Source organism: Rhamphochromis sp. 'chilingali' (assembly GCF_963969265.1).
Source record: "Rhamphochromis sp. 'chilingali' genome assembly, chromosome: 21".
In the NCBI taxonomy this organism is placed as follows: Eukaryota; Metazoa; Chordata; class Actinopteri; order Cichliformes; family Cichlidae; genus Rhamphochromis; species Rhamphochromis sp. 'chilingali'.
In genome coordinates, this window is record NC_137949.1 from 2,427,513 (window position 1) to 2,447,121 (window position 19,609).

The window sequence follows — 19,609 nt, forward strand, 5'->3', positions numbered from 1 at the left end:
AGAAAGTTGAAGAAAGAGGTACCTAAGAGCTGCCCGTGCCTTGGAAACTCCCAAACAAAGACTTACAGCCTTGGCCAGCCACTTGAAGAAGCATACCACAGAGACAGAAGGCAGGAGCGTAAACCAGCTGTACTGTAGTGATAGCTGTAGCTATACCAAGTGACAGCAACATCAGGAAGAAGGAAAACCAGAAGCTGGAGAAGTGCCACGGGCTGAGAGAAGAGCTCGAGAAGATGTTGAGGGTGAAGGTGACGGTGGTCCCCGTGGTAATCAGAGTACTCGGTGCGGTGACTCCCAAGCTAGGCGAGTGGCTCCAGCAGATCCCGGGAACAACATCAGAGATCTCTGTCCAGATGAGCGCAGTCCTGGGAACAGCTAAGATACTGCGCAGGACCCTCAGACAGAGGACCCGAGCTTGAAGGATAGACCACCCACAGGGCTAGAGGGAAACTTTTCATATGATTATTTTATTATTTTTATATATTTCAGTCATGAAACCCTCAAAAACCTTTCTTATAAATCCTGTCTACACTCTTATAAATGCTTATTAAAAACTCATTTGTTCGTGTACACAGTGAATCAACTGTGTGTGAGATGAATGTAGTGTACAGCAAAGAAGAGCATTAGAGCATGTCCTCTTTCTTTTTGTTGGTGAGGAACATAGTGATGGGTTGTTTCTTCTGGACAAGGTTTCTATAGACATTTGTAGACTCATCCATCGACCAGTACTTTTACCAGTGCTAATGAACGTGTTCTATTTTTATTTATATTGTTATTCATTGTTTTAGGAAAGAAAATGCTTCTTTTACTGCATAAAATAATAAAAATCTAAACAAATACAAGTACCAATACGCAGCAGAAACCGCTTTCTGCAACTCGGATAGTTAGCCAATCATTGGAGCTGCTGAAAGATTCGAATTACAGCAAGCTGTCCATGCCTGAGGGCTTGCTTAGTGATAGGTTTGTAGCATAAACCTATTCGCTGGAACGTTCAAGACAATTTACTACACAGCGAAAGCAAGACACTTGCAGCCTCAGGAGTAGGAGTGGGTTTAAGAACATCAATTTCCAGATTCAAATTGATTTTATATTGAATAAAGCGATATCGATTCATTAAATCCTGACATCGATTTTTAAATATAAATGTATTTTGCCAGAAACACCAGAATCTCAGCTTAAAGCTCACAAAACTATTTCAACAACCGCCAAACAGCTAAAAGAGCAAAAGAGCAGGTAAACGAATTCACAGTGAATTTCAACTTTTACATATTATGCCAAATTACAAAACGCTTAGCTGTGTCTCTAACAAAACCTCTGTAACGACGCTCTGCTTCACTTCACTGGGGGTTATCTACTATAAAAATCCAGCCCAGGAAAATCTCCTTCATATTTTTCTGTGTTTTATCTTCACTTTGTTTGACATAAATGTGCTGTGATGCTTGCACCTCTGGTGAAGTCTCACAAGACTGAGATGCTCTAGCGTGACCTTAAAAAGGCGGTTCATGCTCAGAAACCCTCCAGTGTCACTGAATTGCAACAATTCTGCAAAGACAAGTGGGCCCAAATTCCTCCACAGTGCTGTAAACGACTCGTGGCCAGTTATCGTAAGTGCTTGATTGTAGTTGTTGCTGCTAAGGGTGGCCCAACCAGTTATTAGGTTTAGGGGGCATTCACTTTTTCACACAGAGCCATGTAGGTTTGGATTTTTCCCCCTTATTAAAAAACACCAACAATCAATCAAATCCAATAAAACACTGGGCAGGAGAAGCCATGTCTGAACTCACTCGCAGCAAGCAGCCCACCAATTTCATGAAAGAAACAGTTGCTATATAACAGCTCCGCTCCGCTCAGGCACATAACGGTCCTTTCTTTTCCTTCAGGATGCTTGTGCAGCTTTATTTGAGGATCTCATACTGGAAGTCCAGGGTGGTGAGAGTTTGACTGCCCTTACTGGAAATGGGGAATCCATGTCCAGCAGCTTCATTCTGGTCACAGATGGCCGGACGCTGGGTTGGGCCTTGGAGGACGAATTGAGGAGCAACTTCCTGGAGCTGAGCCGGCGATGCAAGGCAGTGATCTGCTGCCGTTCCACTCCACTGCAGAAAAGCCAAGTGGTCCAGCTGGTCCGGGACCATCTTGGTGTCATGACCCTGGCTGTGGGTAAGAACTCAGCCAACAGAAAAGCAGCTTGGAGCTGATTGTTTATTATTCCATAAAGACATTTCATAACCCTTTGTCTGTTAAACATTTGAAATACAGATGATCTGTCATTGCATGAGTACTGTCAGCTTTATTTATCACATCACTGCTTGAAATAATTTGACACGAACTAGTGGAAAACAATGCTGCTGTTTCAGGTGATGGAGCCAATGACGTAAGCATGATTCAGGTGGCTGATGTGGGCATTGGGATATCTGGACAGGAGGGAATGCAGGTATTAACAAAGAAAAGAAATGATAATAATACTAGTAATAACAAAAAATACTGTCAAACCGAGGTCTTTACAGAATACTATGAAGCTACTGTTTGTTAGTATCGGTTTAGTTCAGCCTCCCATCCAAGACCATGACAGAGAACTCTTTGAGAGCTGTAGCTTTCTGTGGTTATATTAGACTCAGTGTGATATTGCATTCGCCCGTATCATCTGGTTTCACTCACCAGCAGGCGCTAAATGAGGCTAACGCTTGCGTTTTTTCTTCTTCTTTTCATTATTTTGCTCTGTGGTCATTTTTTGTTGTTTTAAATCTTTCTCCAGGCTGTGATGTCCAGTGACTTTGCTATTTCACGGTTTAAACACCTCAGCAAGCTGCTGCTGGTTCACGGCCACTGGTGTTACTCTCGTCTTGCAAACATGATTCAATACTTCATCTACAAGAATGTGGTAAGAGTCTTTTTTGACAGCTTTATAAAAAAGGTTATAAACGGCTTGACTGACGTTTCGCATTAAGGCGGGTGTTGAACTCACAGCAGTTACACTGTCATCCCTAAACTCACCTGCTCACAAGAAAACAACAGCAAATCATTGTTTTAGTCTTACAGCAGTTTTGTCTCTGTCATGTTGCTGCATCCAAATATTTGTTTCCGGTTTATTCTGCCTATTATACTAACGACTACATTTAATAAGACTTAATATGACTTTGGAGGGTTCCTGTTGTGGGACAGGTCTTCTCCCCGGCCACTGAGTCCAGCTCTCCCAGCATGTCTCAAATCTGTCCTGAGGTCAACACTAGTCTGACAAACCCAAAACACCTCACACAGGTTTGAGGCACCCAGCAGCCTTCCTACTCTAGCTTGCAATGATGCAGAGGACTTGTTGATATTGAGCTTTGCCTGTGCAGAGATTAGTAATGACACCTTAAAGTAAGAAGGTTCCTGATTAGAAAGAGAGCTGGGGGCCTTTTATATGTGGACTTTGCATGTTTTCCTTACGTGTGAGCCAAAAGGACACATTATTAGCTTAAATCAAACATACGATCAATGAACAATCATTTATCATCGTATCACTGAAAGGATAAAGAGCTGGTGCAGTGATTTACGACCACGACAAAGCCGTGGTTCTCTGTGTCAGCATGGAGCATGGTTGTTCACTGAGCTCCTTCCCTCCTTGCACCAAAGCTGCTCATGTTCTGCCTGAAACTAAAGAATCTCCCAGAAATGGCACTTATTCGTTACAAAACACAGAAGATTTTAGAGCAATTCGTTGTTCACACAAGGATAAAAAAAGTATTAAGTAAGGAAATTCCTCACTGCTGACTGTGTGTTTCTTACCTGCAGATGTATGTGAATCTGCTGTTCTGGTATCAGTTCTTCTGTGGTTTTTCTGGGAGTGTCATGACCAACTCCTGGGTGCTCATCCTCTTCAATCTAATCTTCACATCAGCTCCTCCGCTCATTTACGGCATTCTCAACCAAGATTTACCTGCTGACACTCTGATGGAGCTGCCCGAGCTCTACCAGGATGCACAAACTTCCAAGGTCACTGCAAACACATACATGCCACAGAAATGACGTACAAACTCTACAAAAGGCAGTTGCTGTTTAAGGATTTCATTTGTTTTTTCATTTTTGTCAAACATTTTCTAGAGTATGGTCATTGCTCCTAACAAATGTATTTTCTGAAACAGAGCAGCTTATGAACACACATGCATACACATGATCACAGCAGTCCTGTATAACAGGAAAACACATAAATTCACTTTAATTAATATGTCAACAGCTACATTTCTGCGATCATTTTATTATTTGCACAGAAAGAGGAAACAGAAGATGGAAAATAGGGCACTATCATAGCCATACATGTGTACATTACATATAGTAGAAAAATCACAATGCACAAAAAGAAATGCATACCGACACCACCTGCTGGTTCATATGATCATGTCCCAACATACTTCTGTTGGTCCTTTTATCTGTGTGCTACCGCTGACCTCTGGCCTAGCTCATTACCTCATTATCGTTAAGCATGGGTCATTTGTTTTTCATTGAAGTGTCGTGGCCTGTGTTAGCCAAACAAGTATTGCATGTGTGACATCAGTAACACTCATATTTGTTTAGAAAGTGTAACAGATGATTGTGATGTCTTCACAGACGTTTGTTCCATACATGTTCTGGATCACGGTCCTGGATGCTTTTTACCAAAGCCTCGTTTGCTTTTTTGTGCCTTACTTTGTAAGTACACCATGCAAATCGTTACTTATCACATTCCTTCTATTTACATGCACGTGGGTCTGTCTGTCTTCTCCTCATGTTCTAAGATTTTCATGTGAGAGTGTTTTAGGGAACTTTTTTCTGTTTTCACAGGCATACGCAGGATCAGATGTTGGGGTGCTGTCCTTTGGCTCACCGATCAACGCATCAGCACTTTTCATTATTCTGCTGCACCAAGTGATCGAGAGCAACACGCTGGTCAGACTCACCACCACCACTCAAAATTATTTATACTTCAGCTGGGCTGTGTCTCAGCTACTTTGCCTTTACAATAACAAGTGTGTAGCTTAAAGGTTATGTGTGTTATATTAGGGGGTACAGCAGGGGTCTCAAACTCACGGCACAGGTCACCACTACTTGTTGACCTGAAGAAATCTAATGCAGTTTGTCCCTTGAAGATTTGTTTGCTGTTGTGTGCAATCTTAAAATAAATTCTTTAAATGATTTAATATGAAGGCAAGATGAGCAGAGAGCACGAACATGCTGAGGGATTGGCTGTGTTAGTTCAGTGAGAGTCGCACACTAATGTGTACACTTATGTCTGCACTTTGATTTGTTACATACGAACAAAATTAGTGCTGCACGTGTCTGTCCGCAAAGACAGGACCAATGTGTTTATCTGGTAGTTCAATGAAAGGCTTCAGTTAGTTAAGAGTGCGAAACAAGAATCTGCATTCACGTTTGCAGTTTGTTGTACAATATTTGAAATTTAAAAAACAAAAGAAAAACTACACTTTTTGTTGTTTGATTGTTTTTTGTACGACTTGAACACTAAAGTGGCCCTCACATGAGATGACAGTGGCAGCAGTGGCCCTCAGCTCATTTAGGTTTGCGACCTTTGGTGTAGAGCGTGAGGAAAAATGTAATCCAAGTCAGAACTGAAAATGGAAAGATTCAGGAGCAGCTCTCTCTCTTTAGTTGTGCTCTGGAGTTTTGAATCTTTTTCTTTTTTGCAGACATGGATTCATATGGTCGTGTTGGTGCTCAGCTGCACTTCCTATTTTGGTTTTGTACTGCTCCTCAGTGGCTTCTGTGTGACCTGCAGCCCCCCTGTCAACCCTCTGGGGATTGAGTTACTCCAAATGTCCCACTCTCTTTTCTACATCACATGTGTTCTCACTACTGTGGCAGCTCTGTTACCCAGGTACGCGCACACACACACACTGCAAAAACTCATGTACAGGTAGTGTATTTCCTTTGGGGGCACTTCATAACTCATTAATAATAAAGAGCTTTACTCTAATGACACCTGGAGGTGCCAATGTCGTCATCACCGACACAGCTATACACTGAATTTGTTTTGTCACTCCAGTGGTTTCCATATTTCAATTAAACAATGTGGCAGAGTGGACTCAAACGCAGGACTCGCAGGCTGGTTGAGGATGTTTATTGTGAAGGCAGGATGAGCAGGACATGAGACGACTGGCTGACTGAATGCACACAGACAGAGGCGAACACAAGAAAACCGGACGCACGTGGAAAATAAACAGAGACAAAGTACAAACTGAAAACACTGAGTCAACAGCCCAGGAAACCTGACATCACTTTCATTGCTAAAACATTACCCAGATATCCAGGATCGTTTTTAAATACAAATATTTTAATTTGTTTATGACCAGACATATGCTTCAGGTAAAATAGTGCTGGTTACCATGGTTTCCAGGGGTCTTTTGGAGTATCCAATTTTCTATTTTTGGAAACACTAATTTTAATTGGACCAATCAAAATTAATACATAATTAAAATATTGCAGTATTTTTAAAGAAACATATATAATAAGCTGTAGGCAACAGCACTTTAAGGGATCCTGTTAGGAAAAGGTTTAAATATTAACCTTTAATTATATGGTTTTAAAACTGAAATCATACAATTCCATGTATTATATATATGTGTAAATAGTAAACAGCCCGACACACATAACTACAGTTGTAAACAAAAAAAAAGATTCTCACAGGACTGGTTTTGGCAGTCCGACAGCTAGATGCAGTTCACCTTTTAATATTAAAGTTCATTACAGTGAAATTAGGCAAAGACTGAAATAGGGCTACAACAATTCACTGAGTAATAAAATCACAAAAAATTCTTTGCTACAATGTTTCGTTTCACACGAGGCCCTGTAGTGTGTCGACGTGTTAAACGACACGACCGCGAGTGCTTTACCCGCATTTGCTACTAAAAACAGACCTGCACTATAACGTTTTGACAACATGAAGCCCACACAGCCTTCAGTTTGAAACAGAAACGCTGCTAGCAGCCGCAGTGATGATGACTCTGGGACAGTTTAACATGGAGCCGGTGTTCTGAGAAACCATCCTACTCTGGCAAAACGTCCTACCTGTATTATAATTTGACGGTGACCTGCGACTAACCATAACCTTAAGAAGTATTCCGGATGGGTGAGAGAAAAGGAAGTTAATTCGGCGTTGGTGTTGTGCGCATGCGCCGCGTCTGCGCAAAAACATTGGGTAGGATGTTTTTCCTGGTAGGATGGATTCCCAGAATCCATCTGTTTACTGCGGAGCCCCTCTGATGACATGGTCCAAAAAATAAATATATTGAGGCCACAAAATACTATTTCAAGGGCCCCAAATAGGTATAACGTGCGCATGAAATGCTAATTTGTGCCCATGAAACACTTGACCGATAACCGTGATCCTTCCCTTGCAGTTGGTTGACAATAAAATCTATCCCGGTGTCCAGGTCCTACTTACGTCTGTAAAGCAACTGGGCTCTCGATGTCCTGTTTAAATGTCTCTCCGTAATAATGGTTCCTTGCATTGCAGGCTTTTCAGAATGCATTTGTAGCTCATTCCCAGCCTAAAATAAAACTCAATCATACCGTCTCTGTCCACGGTGCATAGGTTTAGCCTACTTATGCTTATGTCTCTACGCAGCTGTCCAGGAATTGTATCAATATGTTGTGCGCACGTTATCTATTTCGTTGCCACAAATGCATAATTCGTTGCCACGTTCTATCCAATTCATGGCCACAAAAAGTATTTCGAGGGCACAAAGTAGAATTTTGTGGCCACAATTTATTTATGTTTTGGACCATGTCATCAGAGGGGCTCCGTAGTTTACACACCACGAAGAGGCGGAGGCGTTACCGAGAAACCGAGCTCAGGTTGAGTGAAAGAAAACGTGTTTCTGGCGTCCAAAACAGGAGCACAGTTCCAGTGATGACCATTAAAACCTTTACTGGGAAAAATCTAGAGTGCCGAGTCCTTCATCAAAGCACCTGATCAACTCCAACGTGAAGAAAAACGAACTTTGTAGCTGCTCCATTCACACACAGAGAGTAATCTGCAGTAAGCCTCAGAAGTTATGCAGATGACCTGTTAATTTAATAGGTCATTAAGTTAATAGGTCATCCAAAGAGTTAAAAGCCAGAGAATAAAAATAGGCTTTTAATCTGGACTTAAAAACGGCACTGATGTAGCCTGTCTAATATTAAGAGGAAGATTGTTCCAAAGCAACGGGGCCACAGCAGAGAACGCCCGGTCTCCTCTGAGTTTCAGCCGTGACTTAGGGACTGAAAGCAGCAGTTGCTCAGCTGACCAGAGGGAACGAGTGGGAACATAAGGCTTTCAACAAATCAGACAAATAAACGGGTGCCAAACCATTTAAAGATTTAAAAACCAATAAAAGAAGTTTAAAACGGATCCTAAATTTGATTGGAAGCCGATGTAGGAGGCCAAAACCGGAGTGATGCGGTCGAATTTCCTCCTACCAGTTAAAAATCGAGCTGCAGCATTGTGCACTAATTGTAAGTGTGACAAAGTGCCCAGCTCCTATTAAAATGGAATTACAGTAATCCAGGCGTGATGTAATAAAAGCATGAATTACAGTTTCTAATGTTAAACATTGTGTTAATTCAGTTGCATTAGAATTTAAAAATATGAAAATAAGAGCTTTTTTTCATAAGCCACATTTTTTTTTTTACACATGCCATTAAACTCGTTGTTGTTAGATTGGGCCCGGGCATTTTGACTAGAGACCGGCCCACCAGGTATTAAAGCCATAAAGCCTTTGAATGAAAACAGACGCTGCTGTGACAGTGATGTACAGTCTTGTTGGTATATGTACGATTTCTATACATTTTACATCAGATAAAAACTTTGTTCGCAAGATTCAGATAATTATTTAATAAAAGCGAGACATTTTAAATGAGAATAAGAAAGTCTTTCTTTGTGCCCTCCTCTCCCTGTTAATGCCCTACCTGCCCCCCTGGCAACACTTTGCTAGACCCGCCCCTGCACAGTTACCAGCTGTCAGCTACTTAGAAAAGGATCCTGGTGTTATTTGTCTCTCAGAAACAGTTCATAACTTCAACTCATCCATGTCACCTAAAAGGTAAACCTGTTTCTCCATCACCTGTTCAGCTCTGATGATTCAGTAAGGACATCTCCTGGTTTCATCTTCATGTTTCCCTCTCACCACATATCCAAACCAACATCATGACCAGCAGCTTCACAGCTGTGGCTCCAGCAAACATCAGCTGATACTAGAAAGTAATATTAAATAAATTCTAACAGCAGCTGATCAAGCTTAAACGTGCTGCTGTTGTTTAGCGCGACATCTGCTGGTTTCCTGTTTCTGGCGCAAAGTGGGCGATAAACAAACGAGAGAGAAAAGCCGATCAGCTGATCATTGATCAGTTTCATGATTGAAGTAGAAACAGGAGAGGGAGGGGAGAGGATGAGAAAAGAAGAGGCAGCTCTGCAGCGTAACGACAGAATAAATCCACCTTTGTGTCTTTTTCCATCCTAGACAAACTGCGTCCCTTCTCAGCTCAACACGAAACGCGTAATATTTTCTCTGAATGAGGGACGATTTAGTTTTTTACGGAATGGTTGGAAACTCTACTAACTAACCTTATGAATAAAATAAAGTTCACTATCAGTAACATCATAGCACCACCCAGCTGTATAGAAACTCCGTCATGCTAGCTAGAACACAGTACGAGTTATTGTAACTGACAGTAAAAAGTCAGCACAACGAAAATAAACTGCACCTAAACTTAGTTTATATCTGACCCAGAGAGACTGCAGCTCATAACTTCTTACCTGAAGTTCAGTTCACCTGACACTCGGACCGGCGGCTGCCTCGGGTCTCTGCTCCTCCTGCCTCCCCTTCCCTCATCCACCTGCCGCCTCTGTGGAAGCTCCGCCATAGCCACCACCAAACAACTGAGTTATTTTTACATTTTACACATCTGCCAGCATCTGGACAATCCACCACATTTTATTGTTTATATAGTTACAAAAAAACAAACAAACAAAAAAACATCGGCCCATAAAAACGAAAAATCACCATCGGCCCAAATGCCCAGTATGCCCGATGGCCAGTCCAGCTACGGGTTGAATACTTAAATATTATTTACATTACTTAATGTGTTCATCATCATTGCATCTGTTTTCAGCAGCACAAAAACTTGCTCCCTAATTTGAAAGTTTTTCAGGCAGACAGAGCAAAGGTACATTTATCTTATTTGATTTGACCTTTGACAGTACATGAGATTATTTATATAATTTTGCATTTAAGAAAAAGTTTTCTTTAAAAGTTTAATTTAAATATGGTACGTACATACAATCAAAGGGTTGAGGGGTTTTTGACAGGTGTTGTATGCAGTTCAACTTTCTCTTTTGAATAGTTACTATTTCTCATTAATAAGACAAAAGTATTTCTTATCTGATTACTTGATTAAACAGTGGAATAATAAATGGATTACTTGATTACTAAAATAATTGATAGCTGCACCCCCTACTGGTGCTGAGCAAGTGTGGCTTGCTTGTAAGAGTTTTCAGGAGAAAGTCTGTTCATGTAAAGAGAACAGCAGTATGGTTTAGGTTGCATCCGAGCAAACGAGAACAGTTTGTTATGCTGCAGCTACAGGACCTGGGCACTTTGCTGTCACTGACGCTGTGCAACAGGACAGTGACCTCAAGTAAATCAGCAACTCTACTGAGTGGCTGAAAAAGAAAAGAAACAAGGAACTGAAATTGAAATGCTGCGGTTGGATGTTGAGAGAGCGCTGCAGAAACAAATGCCTGGAAATCTCAACAACTGAAGAAACAAAGAGAAGAGTGCAGCAGAATTCCTCCCCAGTGATGATACAGACTGTTAAAGGACTTTCTATAAGCCACTGAATCATGAGTTGTACTCAGTTTTTCACAGGAACAAATAAAACTATTTTAATGTGACTTTATATGATTAAAAACATACTTTACATAGTGTGTGTAGTAAGTAACATATGCATGATGCATGATTTTACACTGATAGCCAGAAGGCCACCTATTCTGTGTTTATTTATTGCATATACGTCCAAGCCCAGCTAACCAGCTGGATTTCATGGTTTTGGGGTTTCAGTAGGGGCTCAGCCCATTCACTCCGTCTAACACAAACATATTTATATCCTCCTCACTTAGTAAGTCTGAGGGTAGGCTAAACAAACGGCTGCATCAGGAGTTCGTTCCAACAGCGGACCAGGAGTGGCCTACCTCGAACGGCCTGGTCTATTTGTTTAAAGAGAAGAAGAAGTAATAAAATGTCATATATTGTGCATATTTTGTTTGGAAGGGCCAAACTTCCTTCTTTTGGTCCGCATTTTTAAAAAACCCAGAGGGGTTTTTTGGTGTGTGTGTTCCTAAAACTGACTGGAATGAAATGGGGGTTGATCAAACTTAGAGTGGGTTAGTTTTATTTTCCCTTATCAGTGAGTGAGAGTACCTTAAGGTGACGTGTTGTTGTGATGTGTTTTTGTCTTGAGTATAGTTCTTTACTCACAAACTAACTGAGCTGTTTTCAGTCAATGTTGAGGGTGTAAGGTTTGACGTTACTTAATTGTAAGGCAACAAACGTGTAACAGCACCATCATATATGTCAGGAGCCAGACTTGGCTGGCACTCCACAAGGAACCGCTTGCTTGTTAAAGTCTAATCAAAATGTCACGTTACATATTGTTTTCTAAATTAGGACTTTTATCAGCATGAAGCAGAGTCTAAACCGAACCACTGCTTTAGAGCGAAGTCGTTAATAGAAAAAAAGGCGAAATCAATGAAGTTTGAAAATGTCACGTGCAGCCACAGCTCTAGAGGACTGACTGATGTGCTCTTCTCTACAGGCTGTTTTTTCAAGCTTTATGCAACACACTGCACCCATCTACAGTTTTGAAATCAGCTCACATGGATACAGTGGACTCTGAAAATTACCGCAGGAGAATGCAGCGCTGGAACATGACCCACTCCAAAACCAACAGGCTCTCGGCGGGTGCCGACAACGCTGGCCTGGAGCCCAGCTTAGCGTGAGAGCTACGCACATGCAGAGAGTTGCACTTGATACCTCTACTGATGCACAATCTCCCCTGAGAAAAGTATACCTGAAACTGAAGGAAAGGTTTCTGTTGATGTGCCGCACTGAAGTGTACATCACAGCCAGAACAGAAGTTTTGGTTCAGTAAAAGACTTTGACTCCAAAGAACACTGAATATAACTGGCTGCGTTTTGTATGAATGAGAAGTATGCATCTGTGATTTTATGAATAAAGTATGTGAAAGTAATCCATCCATGTGATTCATTCAGCGTCTGTTTAAAAATCACACCCAATGTTTATCTTTATATAATCTTTCTTGAACAAACGCACTGGTGTCGTGCTTGGGACGGGATTGGAGCTCACACACGGTTCATGTGTAAGCTGTGGTGACGCGTTATCTTGTATGTCAGTTGGATTCTGATGAGATTTGGCAGAGTGCGAGAATCCTGTGAACCTGTGCGGCACATCATTTGACGTAAGAAGTTAGGTGTGTAGGCAAAAAATGGCACCAAATTTGACCACGGTCTGGAGAAATTACTGACGGCTGCTTTTGCAGCAGAGCGTGAAGCATTTATCTGTCAAGACTTAATACTAGACCGTCCCGTTATTTTCTTTTCTTATGATGCTCAGCATTCAACAAAGGCTCTAATTAACCTCTGTACTTGAATGACAGTAAGACAAACACTGATCAGTTTCTCAGGTTTGACTGATCAATATTTAAACATTTATTCTATTTTTTCGTCATAGCTTTCAGCTCCTTGTTTTTATGCTTTGGATTATGTTTGTAATGAATCCAACCAGGTTTTCATCTGTCCTGCAGTTTAAACAGAAGCCCTCGTTTAAAATCACAGTATTGATGTAAGTAATTGCTGTGCCACTAAATGAATAGATACACAGCCTGGAAACAGAAAAATAGATTTACATGTTTCAAAACCAAATTTCAAAAACATATTAAGGATTTTTATCGTGAAGACTTGTCTGAACCAAACTGAATTTAACCAGATAAACACGCACACACGCACACACAAACATAGTAACTTACATATAAAATGATATATAACTTATAAAAATAAAATATAAAACAAGCAAACACAGAAGTCAAAATAAGACGTACATAAAACAATTATTATACTAAATAAGATTAAAAGGCAGATCCAGTTTAAATACGCACTCTCCTCTTCACCTCTCCTGTGCACATTGGATGGATTCAGGTATTTAAAGTTACCTGCCTTCACTACCTCTGCTCCTTGCATCTTCACTGAATGTTTGCCTCTCATTCACATGCATGTATGCTGTCGTGCTTCTGACTCATTCCTCCTCTTTCATACCTCGACCTTGTCAGACTGTCTTCCTGCTCCCAAATCTCAAGCATCAAGGAGACGGTAAACGTAGGCTTTCTTGCAAGAGGGTGGAATAATCCATGTGTTTCAGTATAATTTAAATCCATTAAATTATGTTAACAACAATATCACATAAAAATATTATTAATAATATTACATTGTTATATGAGTAAATTAAAGTTAGATTTGTAGAAATGCCACTTTTTCACATTTGATTGGCCCAATTTCGCTGATTAGCTGCCCTGTTTTATCTAAACACTTCTCAAAAATGTGGGACAGCTGATGTTTCAGTTGCTGTATGGCCTCAACAGATCAGAGCGACCTTCTGATATTCAAATTAGGCACCGAATGGGAAATGAAAAAAAAGGGACTTTGAAAGTGGTATGACTGTTGGTGCCATGCAGACTGGTCTGAGTGGTTTAGAAACTACTGTCATTTTTCTATGGTTTACATTGGATTGTAAAGAAAGAGAGAATATATTCAGTTGGTGGCAGTTCTCTGGGCAAAAATGCTTAGTTGATGCTAAGGGATGGGGAGAATGGACAGTTTGTTTCAAGCCCAAAGGAAGGCAACAGCTAACAAATATATGAATATATGAAATGAAAATAGGATATTCAAGACCTTGTATGTGATGACAAAGGTTTTAAATTCAATTCTGGATTTGACAGGGAGCCAGTTCCTCACAGTTTTACTGGAGACTGGAGGAAGATAACGAAGAGGAGTCTCCATTTACATGAACAAAGTCTACAAAGTCAGAGTCTATTATATAGATATGATTCAACCCACTGCAGCACAGTACCATTAATATCTACAACATGCTATAATCACTGTAATAAAACATTATGGTCGACAGTGTCGAACGCTGCTGTCTAGCAGGACAAGCACAGAGATGAGTCCACTGTCAGAGGCCATAAGAAGATCATTTGTAACCTTGGTTGGATTTTAGACTTTTTAACTGACAGATCTCAGTGTGTGTGAGAGTAAACGGCTGTTTTTCCAATCAGCTGAATTCTTCCACTGGTTCACCACAGCTTTGTTTTCTCTCTCCCCTGCTATATATTTTGTACACTAATGACTGTCATAGTACACAGGCTGAAAGGCATTTCATTAAATATGCAGATGACACAGTCATTGTACGCGTCCTTCATGGTGAAGAGTATTCCCATGGACCTGCTGTGGATGAGTTTGCTTCTTAGTGTGATCAGTCCTTAAAGATCAAAACCTTACAAACTAAGGACATGGTAATTTACTTCAGGAAGCCCCCCTCCAACAGTAGTAAATGGTGCAGCCATTGAACTGGTGGATAGTCATAAGTATTTGGAGGTTGCTCTTGATAAGGCTCTGTCCTTTGAGTCACATTTTGACTCTACAGGGAAAAAAAGGTAAAACAACGATTGTACTTTTTAAGGAGATTTTAACGTTTCACCTCAGATGATTTCCTTTTTTATAAAAGTTTTATTGAATCTGTTTTAATCAGCTCAGTGCTGAGGAAGGCAACCTCTGTCATGTCATGTTCAGACCATCCTCTCTTTAGAGACTTTCACCTGTTTCCCTCAGGTCGCTGGTATAAAGTGCCGCAGGGAAGACCGAGAGACATAGAGTGTCTTTTATACCTGCTGCTATTGTTATGCTCAATAACACTAAGCCATAAGTGTTGTTGCCATCACTACTGCACATTGCACTTTGTTGCTACAGATAAAATTTGGGATGTTCTTCCTCTTTTGCTTGTTTGGGGGTTTTGTGTTGTTCGGTGTGTGGACAAACTGCAAATCAATTTCCCACTGGGGACAATAAGTTTCCTTTAACGCTGACCTTCACTAAAAGTGTTTAGGTTTTGTGATGAGCTCTGAAACCTGACCCAAACTCTTCAAATAAACCATTCATCCACAGATGATCAGTTAGCTTACAACTGCTGTTTTAAGGATTTGGAAGATAAAAGGAAGGCTGGAGATTGGCCTACAATTAGTTAAAACAGCTGGGTCTTTTACGTTATGGTTCAACTAATACCAGCTTGAAGGCCTGTGGTACATGTCTGCTTAATAGAGATCATATTTAAGATTAAAACATTAATTAATTGAATGACTTCCTTTAGCAGTCTTGTAGGAATGAATGGATGCCTTTATTTTGTCGGTTGCAGTTGCCTGCATCTGAAATTGACCTTGCCGACCGTACATACAACACACCAGGGGTCAGCAACCTTTCTGATGATGAGTGCCATCTAAAATTTCCTCAGAGGTCAGTGTGCCATATGACTGCATTAGCAATAAATGTAATAACAGTTACACACTATATAGAAGAACTTCATAGAATTATATTTGTTCGTAGATGCTGGCAAAAAAAGACACTTTTTATCCATATGAATATGGATAATGTGGCATGTTTGCTACAGTTTTTCTCGATTGGTTTGGCTCATTTCTTGAAACAGAAATGACATTCTCAAAATAACACAGACAAACCTCCAAACCTCTTGGCAAATGTTCACAACAGAATGGCATTTCTCATTCATTTTATCAAATGGCAAATGCCTTAGTACATGTCTCAGTTGTCTCAGTGCATCTTTGCAAATGATTAAGTACACGTAGCCTACAGTTATACAGTTAGCCCACATTTAGCACATTTTCCAAATGAATAGATCCTGTAGATCTAAACTGATTAGTTGATTCTCAGTCTAATGATTATTCCTCCAAAACATGTCAGCATGATGTCATTGTATAAGTACTCGCATGCACAACTGTCTGTTCAATTGTCAAAATTGGTCAAGAACATAATACCATGAATACCATACATGAATTTCTTTGAATATTTGATAAATTGATGACAGTCATTGACAGTCAGGTGAAACTAGACTAACGAAGGGGGAGCGTCACACACAGGTGTGTTCCATGATTGTGTGCTGCCAAACACAGATATATAGAGCTTGACCAGAGCCAGTCCGAGGCTCTGAACATGGATAGACAAGGCCAAGCAAACGGACAAGGGGAAGCTCTTCCTCAAGGAAGAGGAGGAGGAGGAGGAGGACTGAGAATGCGTGGTGGAGGAATAGGGGGAAGAGCCCGAGGAGCGCGAAGACACTGTGCTGTCCCGAATGAAATTCGGGCCACGATTATAGACCATGTCATAAACCATGGCCTCACAATGGCAGAGGCAGGTCGTCGAGTGCAGCCGAATGTGCCTCGCTCTACAGTCTCCTCCATCATCCAAACCTTTCGCAGGGAAAACAGGTATGTACTCTATGTAATCTATGATGGAGTTACATGCTGTATAGGACAGGGCACTGTGCGTGAGGCAAAGAATGTATAACTTACTGTAGAGATTTTGTGTGCATCTGCCTACAGTAGTAGGTCTATACTAGCAGGTGGAGAGGACTAGTGGAATGTTGTGATACTAAATATGACAAGAAATATATTGAACTAATTACTGTAAACTATGGAATTACATCATTTATACAGTTTAGAGTAGTATTCCAGTCACTGTGCAATGTTGCATTAGGATTGTGGTGAAGTTACTGTGAGTAAAACAATAACACAATTACACTGGTAACTTACTGTATTCTGTTCTTTGTGTAGGATTGGACGACAACCTCACGTGGGTGGCAGAGGACAACTGCTCAATGAACAACAGGAAAGACAGATTTGTAGCATGGTGATGGCAAATAATGCCATCACACTGAGACAGATCCGAGATGCCATCCTTCAGGACGATCATATATTCCAGAATATAAACACAATAAGCATAAGTTATTCAGCAGTTCTTGGAGAGTGTTTGGGATATAATATGTCACATGTAACAATTCTGGATGATATCCAACAATTTTGAAGCAGAAACATTGTTTCAGTGACAAGTTATAGGTGGCAATCACTTTTTGGCAGGCTTAAAATGGCATATTATGGGTATTAATGATCCTTTAAAAGTTATTCAGCATTTCTTAGAGACTGTTTTGGGATATGATGTGCCACATATGATCCTTTTGGATGATACCCAACAAGTTTGAAGCAGAAATATTGTTTCAGTGACAAGATATAGGCCACAATCACTTTTTGGCAGGTTGGAAATTGCATATTATGGGTATTAATGGTTCTTTAAAAGTTATTCAACAGTCCTTAGAGACTGTTTGAGGTATAATGTGTCACATATAACCCTTTTGGATGATACCCAACAAGTGTGATGCAGAAATATTGTTTCAGTGACAAGATATAGGCCACAATCACTTTTTGGCAGGTTGGAAATTGCATATTATCAGTTTTATTGTTCCTGTAAAAGTTATTCAGCAGTTCTTGGAGAGTTTTTGGGATATAATATATCACATGTAACCCTTCTGGAATATATCCAACAAGTTTGAAGCCGAAATATTGTTTCAGTGACAAGTTATAGGCCACAATCACTTTTTGGTAGCGCTAAAATGCCATGTTCTCAGTCGTTATTCTGAACAAACAAGAAAGAGTCATGGTGATACTGGCACAATAGGTCTTTATTGTTTTAACTACTATTCGACAGTCTTATAACAAATATGAACAACGAGAGTAGACATACTAAACCTGTAGGCATTAATTATTCCATCGTGATGCGTGTAGTCATTCGTGACTGCGCTACACACTGAAAGCAACCTTCTGACAAGCGTCATAATTCGGTTACAAGAAACGTTAAAGCTCCATAAATGCATACCTTTGCCTAATAACAAAGGCATAAATGTGTTTGCGTTTTTTTCCCCCACGTTATATCAGTTGCACAGAAGTAGCTGGCAACGCAAGTAATCCGGGCGCTGCAGCTTTAAGCAGCTGCGCGCGCTCCCGCGGACGGCAATCACTTTCTGGCAGACAATCACTTTTTGGCACAACACCGGCTGCTTCCAAATAGAGCACATTTCATTTATAATGTTGTAAATCCAAGTCCATTATCTATTCATGATTTGAATCCTGGGTTGTGTGAAATCCCAGAAATACACCTTAGACAAAGTGAATCTGTGAACTTGGGTGTACGTCTGTTAGGTTATGTTGTGGTGATCCTCGAGTTGGTGGATTTGTGTTCATACTGGAGTGCACAATTAAAACCAATGGAAGATGGACAAGAAAAGTTCAAAGCCATCAGGTGCTCAGTTTAGAAAAAATAGAAAAGAAGAGGAGGAGAAACGAGCAAAAGATGCAGGTAAGCAGATGTGTGATTGGATAATGGCAGCTCATCCTGAAACTATCAGAGTGTGTTTATGGGGCGGGGGGGGCGCCAGAGGGAGTGTTCGCCCGGGACTCCAAACAGGCTAGGACCGCCACTGAACACCACAGGCTGCTATGTCCATCCCTTTATCATCTTCTGATTGCTGGACAATTTCACAAACTTCAGACTATCTCTTTTTTTTTAAATTATATTTTTATTGAAGAGAAAAAAAAGGACTTGTTACAATAAAGTGCATTGACATTATTTAGCCAAAAAAAAGGATAAGAAAAAACAACCTTTTTCTTAGTCCTTTTGTTTTACATTCTGATAACAAAAAAAAATAACTCATTGGCTTGACAGTGTGTTACATAATGCAGCATATTTAACTTATTTACAACGACTACATTAGGTACATATTATGAAGTTGAGGGTCAACCTGACATTGTACAATACATGGGAGATACACCAATTCAGGGCTGGTCTTACCTAAATTCAGGGCGGATGGGGGACACAAAGCTAATCCATTTATTCCATATTTTATAAAATTTGTCTTTTCGAATTTTTAAAAAGAATGTCAATTTTTCCATTTTAAATATTTCGAAAACCACATTAAACCACTCCTCAAGTGTTGGCGGAGTTGGATTTAACCACTTTCTGGTTATTGATTTTTTGCTGGCCGCTAATAGCGCTTGTAAGAGTTTTGTGTCCCCTCCCCGGACCGAGCCAGCAACCAAGCCCAAGTACAAATTTACAAAATTGATGTCAAATTTTATCTTAAAAACCTCACACAAAGTTTTAGGGATTCCCAGCCAGTAATTTTTTAAGTTAGGGCAGTCCCAAAAGATATGATAATGATGTGCCTCTTCTGATCCACATCTCCAGCATTCTGCTGTCCCATTTTTATATTTAGTTTGATGAGGGGTTTTGAAAAATCTAATAATGTTCTTCCAACAGTGGTCTCTCCAAGATAAAGAACTTGTTGAGTACCAATGAAAATTATAAATCCTCTCCCAGTTCTCGTTTGTTATACCCATCCCCGATTCCAATTCCCATTTAATCTTAACATTTTGAGTAGTATCCTTCCTTGCTTGAAGGAGCACATCA

At 40.4% G+C, this 19,609-nt stretch overlaps 1 protein-coding gene across 1 annotated transcript in view; it reads left to right on the forward strand.

Annotated features, from left to right (window-relative positions):
• Nucleotides 1-12,262, forward strand: part of atp10d (ATPase phospholipid transporting 10D) — a 41,627-nt gene extending 29,365 nt beyond the window's left edge. The window contains exons 16-23 of the mRNA XM_080870813.1: nucleotides 1,881-2,160; nucleotides 2,358-2,434; nucleotides 2,756-2,881; nucleotides 3,775-3,975; nucleotides 4,588-4,668; nucleotides 4,801-4,905; nucleotides 5,664-5,851; nucleotides 11,830-12,262. Of these exons, the coding sequence (XP_080726939.1) occupies nucleotides 1,881-2,160; nucleotides 2,358-2,434; nucleotides 2,756-2,881; nucleotides 3,775-3,975; nucleotides 4,588-4,668; nucleotides 4,801-4,905; nucleotides 5,664-5,851; nucleotides 11,830-12,013 (1,242 nt within the window). The 3' untranslated portion in view covers nucleotides 12,014-12,262. The remainder of the gene's footprint in view (nucleotides 1-1,880; nucleotides 2,161-2,357; nucleotides 2,435-2,755; nucleotides 2,882-3,774; nucleotides 3,976-4,587; nucleotides 4,669-4,800; nucleotides 4,906-5,663; nucleotides 5,852-11,829) is intronic.
• The last annotated feature ends 7,347 nt before the right edge of the window (nucleotides 12,263-19,609 follow it).